The sequence below is a fragment of the Vicia villosa genome, unplaced genomic scaffold, assembly GCF_029867415.1.
Source record: "Vicia villosa cultivar HV-30 ecotype Madison, WI unplaced genomic scaffold, Vvil1.0 ctg.000677F_1_1, whole genome shotgun sequence".
Taxonomy (NCBI): Eukaryota; Viridiplantae; Streptophyta; class Magnoliopsida; order Fabales; family Fabaceae; genus Vicia; species Vicia villosa.
Window position 1 is genome coordinate 288,978 of NW_026705301.1, and position 8,523 is coordinate 297,500.

Here is an 8,523-nt window from a genome sequence, read left to right on the forward strand (position 1 = left end):
CGTTTTTTATTATAAGTCGTTTTGAAAAAAAAATTATATTTAATTATAAGTCGCTTTACGATTCCAATGAATAATTAATGCTATTTTTCCTATTATATCCTTAAATATTTATTATTCTCTCATTTCAATTATATAAATTTATCTTCCACGTGTCATTAATGAAGGATAATTTTGTAAAAACTTTCATAATTTCTCATTTTCATACAACAATTATTATTTTTTTTAATCTATGTAAAAAGTCTAAAACGACTTATAATAAAAAACGGAGGTAATAACTTGCTTAATCAATATAAAATTGATTTTTTTCTTCATAATAATGACCTGAGGAGTTAATATTTTGAGAGAAATTATAATTAAGAATATCATTTATGAATGATGGTTCATTTTGCAGCCAAAAGACAAATGAAGTACAATATTTGAAATAATTAATATCATCATTTTCAGTTTTTTTTAATTGTAATCATTACTATCTTTCTAATTCTTTTTCTCAATTATTGTAATTCGAGCAGGATAATTAAGTATCAATGAAATTAGAATTAAAGAATATTCCACTTTTATCCTTTTTTATTTTATATATTATTCCATTTCCTTTTTTTTTTTTTGAATTATATATATTATTCCATTTCCATGTATGTGAATGAATGGTGTATGATTCATTAGATTTTATAGCTTCCGAAATCATAGGACAACTCTCATCAAGTTAAAAAGGATCAATATTTAGTGATTCAAAGTAATAATTAAATCCATATTAAATGTTGTTATGGTTATTATCATTTCTAATGAATATTTATTATTTTATAATTAAATTTTTATAAAAATGTTTTTTATTTTATTTTATTAAAAAAAAACTCGTTTGTCTGCAATTTAATGACTTTGCAGAGCTAAGGCTAAACTGACTTATTTATATTCATTGAACAATTTTTATATTTGGTTTAGTTATTTGATGCATAATTTATTTTTCATATAATAGTAATTGAATGAAAAAATCGGGAATACCGATATAAAAAAACTGACAAATTATTTATGGAAGAGTTTAAAGGGCTGATATTTCAAATTAAAACAAAAAACTAAAAAAGAAAGAATTATTGGGTCTTCAAGTAAATTTGGTTCTAAAAATATAAATATGAAAATCGTTGTACATACAAATAGATTATTGTACTTATTTAAATTAAAGTAAATTAAATTAATTAATCAATCCAAATTGAGACATGCGCATTTATTTTAGCTGTAACAAATATATATATTTTTATTTTTAAAAGAGCAAATAGGTGATACATTGTTTTACATTGTCAATCAATCACGATTAGGTATTCCGTCAAGTCATACTGTATTCTTATTGGATGACATTATAAACTATTTTACTGTGTGAGTGTGTAACTATTTAACTCTTTTTAAAAATATTTTTTAAAATGTTACAAATTTTTTTTAAAAAAATTTATAAATAAAAAGATTGATTTTGATATTCTATAAAATAACTTAACAAATAACTTAACATTATTAAAAATTAAAATATAGTTAAAATTATAATTTTTACAAAAAAAATGTATCTTAAAAATAATTTTTATATTTGAAATACCTTTAAATTTAAAAAATTTTAAAAAATTTAATATATAAAATATTTTAAATAATATTTTAAAAATAATTATTCAAATTATTTTTTCATTTTTCTTATAGGCAACCAAACTTAATTAAACCGTACAAGGGCTGCACAACCCATCAAAAATAAAAAGACAACACAAACAAACCAACAAAAAGAACTCAAAGATGTCCTAAATAAGTAGTTGGAGAGACACACCAATCCGACCACAACAAATTTTTACTCGGAGTGCAATTCGAAAGAAATCATTCTCAGGGCAAGAGCTTTATCATTCTCAACCCATCAAATTTAAAAAGAACTCCTCCCTCGAAAATAACAGTGTTCATGCACAAATAAATCAACATAAGGCTAAACAAAAAAGCCAACTTGAATTTAAATGGAATCTACTTCTAGCAGAAGACTCCAAAATGATCAACCGCTCGACAATAGAATCCGACACTTGAAGCAAATCAACCTGAAGTCAATCACAAGTGTTTTTCCACCAAGATAATGTGATCAGAGAGCCACCAAAGAGATGTTCAACATCTTCCTATTCCTCAAAACACAAAGGACAAACCAAATTGTGTTGATCAACCAAAACTTTGTGTATAGACAAATTTAATCTAGTCGGAAGATTCAATAGTAACCTTCAACTAAAGAAAAGAGATTTGTTTGGGGCTTTAGTTTTCCACAACTATTTCAAAGCCAAAATAACAATGATATCAACTCCTTCAAAACTGAAACATCAATTTTCCATTTAAAATTTTTTTAAAAATATTTTTGTAACATTTTTTCAACAAGAATATGAAGAATAATTATTTAAATCATTTTAAAAAAAAAAACTTAAACACAAGTACCCATAATTCAGTCATTGCTCACTATTTAATTTCCATTTTTCGTAGAGCACTAGTGTGGAAAGAAAGTAAAGTGTGTGAAGAGCAAAAACGAAGACAAATAAGAAACTATTTATGTACTTGGTGGATTTGCAGGTCGTATCATATAGGTAGAAGCCAAAAAAGAAGAAAAATTAGATTCATGTCCCATTCTTGTCAAGATATGATTGGCTTAAGTTAGTGCCAAATTCCATCACTCAATTGGAGTTCCTCTAGACCACACAATCGATGAGCGCAATCAACACTTGAGAGTCACATGAAAAGTGTTCCAATTGCGTATATTTTACAAAGATGTATCGTTGAGGAAGTGGATAGTTGATCCTAGTATATCGTAAAACAGCTCATTAATCAAGAAAGAACTTATTCATGTTGATCACGTTTGTCATCATGTCATGTTGAGTACGTGAAGACAGTATCACAAACGATTGATCCTCATCCTACATACAATACATGTTAAAATAGATGACGACTGTTAACAAATTCAAACAACAATCTAACAAAAGCTTCCTCAGTTTGAGATTTTCCTATGTTGTTGCATGATAAAATCAGTAAATTGAACAAACTAAAATTTACTATTGATTATTGCAATTATAGCATAGCATGCACTTTACCATATCAATGATTAAATTACAAGATGGGAAGTGATAAAAATAGATCATCTTTATTCTTTATTGCTAAGAGGTTTGTACAATACAACCATACAAAGTTTAGAAATTCTGTGGTCTTCACCAACTCATGATCTAAGAAATAAATAAAAGTTTTAAAAAATTATCTACTAGCCTTTCTCCCAAATCAACAAGCCTAGATTTTCTCATTTCCCCTAGATTTTATTTTTTTATAGATTATTTACCCAAAAAAAGTGCCTCCTAATTCTTAGGTGATATAATAAGGAAACTAAAACGGATATTGTGGATCATCCAAAACAATGGCTTCAAGAGGGATTTGAATTGCCTAGAGTCACAAATCCCACACAATCAGCACAACAGTGACAGCTAATACTTTCTTTCTGTACGCGTGATCTTGATCCAACGACAACTGATACGCTGACTGCATGAATGCGTGAATTTGTGACTACAACACACCCAAATCCCTTCAAGAGATTGGTTCCACCTTTAGTTCTACTATCTTTTACCCATATTAGCAAATTTTCTAGCAACACCAAATAAAAGATACTTGGTCAACAACCCCTTATCAAGACTACAAGCAAGAGCAACAGCACCGCCAATGACTAGCATCTTTGGTACGTTCACGCCCTTTGGTTTGTCAGAAGTGGTTGCACTTTCGATTTGAGATAAATCGTCTGAGGATCCGATGGATTGCAAGTACTCGGGACTTATTTTTGTGTTGACACTGGCCATGAAAGCGGAACGAGATAGTGGAGCTCCAGAAGCTTTTGCTTCTTGATAAGCACGCAAACCAGGCTCAATCTTCTGTACTGTTCCCCACATGCCTTTTCTTACTCCAAGCTTTGCAAGTTCCCATGGAATTCCCATTTCTTCATGATGGAAAAGTAAAACTTCACATGCTGTCAATTGACCATTACCTCTCTTTGATTCAACTGTCAAGAAAAACAGCATAAGATCATTGATCAGCCATAAGCCCATACCAAGTCTGGTGGGGAATGATTGACTAGCTTAAAAAATTACTCAGTCAATCAACCGTATAATTATCAAAATTAAACTGTTGTGCAAATTACACCTTGATTAATAAAGTTATCAAAACAAACCTGCTCGAATGCACCAGCTAGAGTAATACACATCGACGCGTCTGGGTTTGTCTTGTCTTGGGATTGAAGAACAATCTACCCCCTAAAAGGAAGGGGAAAAAATGTAAGAACAACACTAATTATACAGCGCAGAATTTAACCGTACTCAATTGATGTCTTCAAATATTCAAGAGAAAAAAAAGGTGAATCTTCTTCAAGTACCTTTGTAACACAATAGTAGGACCTCCCACATTCCCATATTCTTCGTCCGATAACATAGTCTCTGTCGTTACAGAAGAAGGGGAACTGTAACACAGAAAAATAGCAACCATATAAGCAAATGAAAACAGATACAGAACACGTCAAAAAACGACACTTATTAAACCAAGTAAAAAGGTTTCGCACCTTTCGAACCCAATGCACTTTCATGGTTCCAGTAGTAGGGCACTCTTCTAACGTTGTCGAGTTAATAAGCATATCATCCCACTTCGGTCGAAACTGATCATCCCAGAATAAATCCCTCACTATCTCAGGAGTCGCATCCTCAAAAATAGTACTGCTTCGATACTGTGGAGGACCATTCTATCAAACCAACAACAACAAAAATCAGCAATTGCAACAAACCGAACATTATACATACACCAATTAGAAACAAAACCATAATTTATCATACCTTTGGTTCTCTACGCCACGCCTGGTAACTCAAAGTTGGCGTAGAACGATCCATCATATGAATCCAAGGAAGACCTCCATCTTTCTCCTCCACAAGCTTGTACAAATGATGTAAATCATCAACCGTAACACCGTTCGAAGTATCTTCACTAGAATCCGGTGTACTGCAGGGTCAAACAAAGTCCAAATTTAGTCAATAAAACTACCATTTCCAAACAAATATCCAAGTTTTCAAACCATACTTTCATTTCCAGAAGCAATTTAATATTGATTTAACAAATTAACTAACATTCAACATCTAAAATTCAAAAAGGTAGCAATTATCAAATCAATAATTATTAATTAAATGAAAGAAAAAAAACAGTTACCTGGAGGAACTATCATATTTGGATGGTGTTGAGGAAGAAGAAGCTTTTTTATTGATATCTTTATGAATACCCAAAGAATCAGGGTTTGGGGTTTGCATTGTAATAGAAGAATTAACAGAGGTAGAAGAAGAAGAAGAAGAATAGAATTTCAAAGGGGAAAATACAGGAGAACCAGAAGGTGAAGCAAAATCAAAAGACTTGGCCAATGAACTAGCCAATTTGTCTTTCCCTGTGCTAGCCCAATTCGGTTTCCATAACCAACCAACGATAACCCCTAAGAAAAACACTAGCCACACAGGAGTAAAAACCATGTTCGTCGCAGCAGAAAAACCCCAAATTACGGGGTTCGTCATGATAATAATGATAACAAGAGAAAGAAAAGTGATAGCTGGAGAATAATTGAGGAGGAGAATAATTATAATAAGGAGAGAAAAATGGCGAGAAATAAGAGGTGGATTTGATTAGGACGTGAAGGGTGGAATTTAGAAAGAAGATAAGAGGGTTTGGGTTTTGGTTTTTTGAGGAGGGTTAGGGAATTGGTGGAGGTTGAGAAAAGATGAATAAAAAAATGAGTTTGGGTTTGGGAGAAGGAATGAGAGGGGGAATAAAAAGAGCGGTGGGAAACGAAACGAGTGATGTTAGCGTGTTGTGGACTTGTGATGGTGATGTTGGAATTCAAACCGGGGTTTGAATTGTATTATTTTTTTTTTTTGGAAGAGGAAGTTTTGTAAAATTGACGGTGTTTGATTGTTGGTTTGGTTGTTTTGGGGAATTGGAAGGGAAAGAAAATGAGTTTGGAGTGGGGGTGGTGGGTGAGGTATAAAGCGAGTGGGGGTAGTAGTTCTTTTTATACAGTCGTTTTGGCCTTTTTTCGAGACCTTGTTTTCCACGTTGAGTTTGTTTTTCTTCCATTTTTTATGGATTAGTGTATGTGTTTCACGCGCAACTAACTATGTGAATTTTTTTTTGAGATTTTACTATAATGGTTCGTTTAATTTAAGAGCATCTCCAATGGTGCAACTTACATTTGAGTTCTTTATGGGACCCACTAAGCCACATCATATTAAAAGAATTTATTTAATTTTAACTTTAATAAAAATCTGATATGGGTCCCACAACTTTACCTCATAACTTGATTTGATTGGGTACTAGAATGTTTTAGTTGTTGCATTGCAATGCAACTCTATTATGACATGGCAAATTTTTTAAATATTTAATTATTAAATTAATGGTACATGTGGAGGACCCAATAGAAGAAACTACCATTGGAGATGGTCTAACGATATCAATATTTATCACTTGAATTTTTTGTTGTTGGGTAAATATTTAACATCCAGCTGCTCCATAATATTTATCATCTTATTTATTGCTTTTCAAAATTTTAATTTGTTTACTTAGGACTATTATTACAATTTATTTTTAATAAAAAGAGAAATTTTATTATAATAATTGTTACAAGTATGTTTTTAATTTGAATGTCATGTTGATTGATTCTCTTTTTATTTAACGGTTAATTTTTTAAAAAAACTGACATAAATTATTAATAAATTAGAAATGTCTAAATTATTTTATAATTTATAAAAAAAATTAGTTAAATTAATTTTATTTTATATATACTATTAATTATAATGATATTTTATCTATACAATAGTAATCTGATTATAAGTAAATTTTCTAAATTATAAATATTTTTAAAATATTTTTTTTACTTAGAAATTTAACCTATGGTCTAAGTACTAGTGTGTGTGTGTATATATATATATATATATATATATATATATATATATATATATATATATATATATATATATATATATATATATATATATATATATATATATATATATATATATATATATATATATATATAAAAGAAATTCTAAAAAAAGTTTATAATTAGACAATATATTAAAAGATGAATTAGTGCAACTAATTTTGTAAACATGTTTATGATGTTATATGTGATACGAGTACTTTAAATTGAAATATCTACACACATATCTATTTCTTCTTCATATTAGCCCAACTCTAGTGGCAATAGCTTTGTAAGTTCAAAGTAAATTTTCAACACGGAAATTAGGTTTTCAAACACACCCCTTAATCTCCTATGGTCAACGTGGGTGCCCTTTTATCATTTGAATTTAAGTGGGTAAACAAGTTGTTAATATTGAAATTTAGATTATTAGTTTTACTTAGTAAATCATTATTGTCAATATTATTATGCCTCAAAAGAAAAAGTCTAGTATGCTTTCTAAATAGGAGGCAGGGTAACACATTCTACAGAAGCAAGCTAGCGCAGTTTCTTCGTTAACTCAAAGTTTGAATTGTAGAGTAGACCAAGTGGAACGTTGACACAAATCTAAGGGCGGTATTTTTATTATATAAGTTTTTTTTAATGGCTAATGAAATTTATTATTATGTTTTTACAAATGTCTGTTGAAGAGGTTGTTTAGAGGGAATATATTTGTTAATTAAGTCAGTGAACGATGTAACGTACGTGGAACATAAAAATATAGTACTAATATTAAAATACTACGTACTTTTTGGCCTTCCGAGTTAAAAGTCATCCACACGGCTTTGAAATGTTTCTTTGCTGAATGGAAAACACATTATTAGATTTAGAACAAGCTAAAGGATTAAACACTTTGATTAGTTTAATTACATTATTATAAGAAAAGGGAGAAACTAATTAAAGTATTATACACCATCCAAGTTAATCATCATAATTGTGATCAAAGATCGACCAAGTCGTCACTATGCGAACATCATAGTAATTTTGTGGACACTAACACAGCAGCCATATAGAATTGATCTTATTCAAAAAAAATTATTATGACTAATTCCTCGAGACATTATGGTTATTTGAGAGGCTCTTTCGTATATATATTTATTGTTCTCGAATTAGTTGACCATATATTATAAGGATTCATATTTTTGTCAACCATGTCACATTGTGTTAGCAAAAACAAGACAAGTATGTGGTCAATTGGGGAAAATGAATCTTTAATTAAAATATGAATTACGTTCAATTGGAACAAAATTACACTTTTTAAATTAAACTTTTAAATAAAACAGTTCAAAATGTAAATTATTTTTTCTCTTTGAAAAACACAGATCACCTACTCTAAATTGAATCTTAAACAAATTAATTTACTAAAAAATACATTTGTCAAATACTCGTCGTCTCAAAGTGCATAACAAAAAGTAGTTAAGGCGTTATTTTATAAATAAAAAATTAGTTGAGGATTACCCTCATTCATTGCATTTCATATATATATATATATATATATATATATATATATATATATA

At 29.5% G+C, this 8,523-nt stretch overlaps 1 protein-coding gene across 1 annotated transcript; it reads right to left on the bottom strand.

The window, feature by feature from the left end:
* Positions 1-3,111: 3,111 nt before the first annotated feature.
* On the bottom strand, positions 3,112-5,986 carry LOC131630381 (uncharacterized). Its single transcript, XM_058901168.1, has 6 exons — positions 5,215-5,986; positions 4,848-5,010; positions 4,580-4,756; positions 4,397-4,480; positions 4,196-4,277; positions 3,112-4,027 (listed from the first exon to the last, which is right to left on the bottom strand). The coding sequence occupies exons 1-6, from the start codon at positions 5,565-5,567 to the stop codon at positions 3,591-3,593; spliced, it is 1,296 nt and encodes a 431-aa protein (XP_058757151.1). The 5' UTR covers positions 5,568-5,986; the 3' UTR covers positions 3,112-3,590.
* Between the last annotated feature and the right edge of the window lie 2,537 nt (positions 5,987-8,523).

Bases quoted from the DNA above. Each gene is read 5' to 3' on its own strand.
- LOC131630381 (XM_058901168.1), bottom strand. From the start codon at position 5,567: ATGACGAACCCCGTAATTTGGGGTTTTTCTGCTGCGACGAACATGGTT. The intron at 4,757-4,847 runs GTATGATAAATT...TTGGTTTGATAG, and splicing joins CGTGGCGTAGAGAACCAAAG to AATGGTCCTCCACAGTATCG. The intron at 4,481-4,579 runs GTGCGAAACCTT...TCTGTGTTACAG, and splicing joins AAGTGCATTGGGTTCGAAAG to TTCCCCTTCTTCTGTAACGA.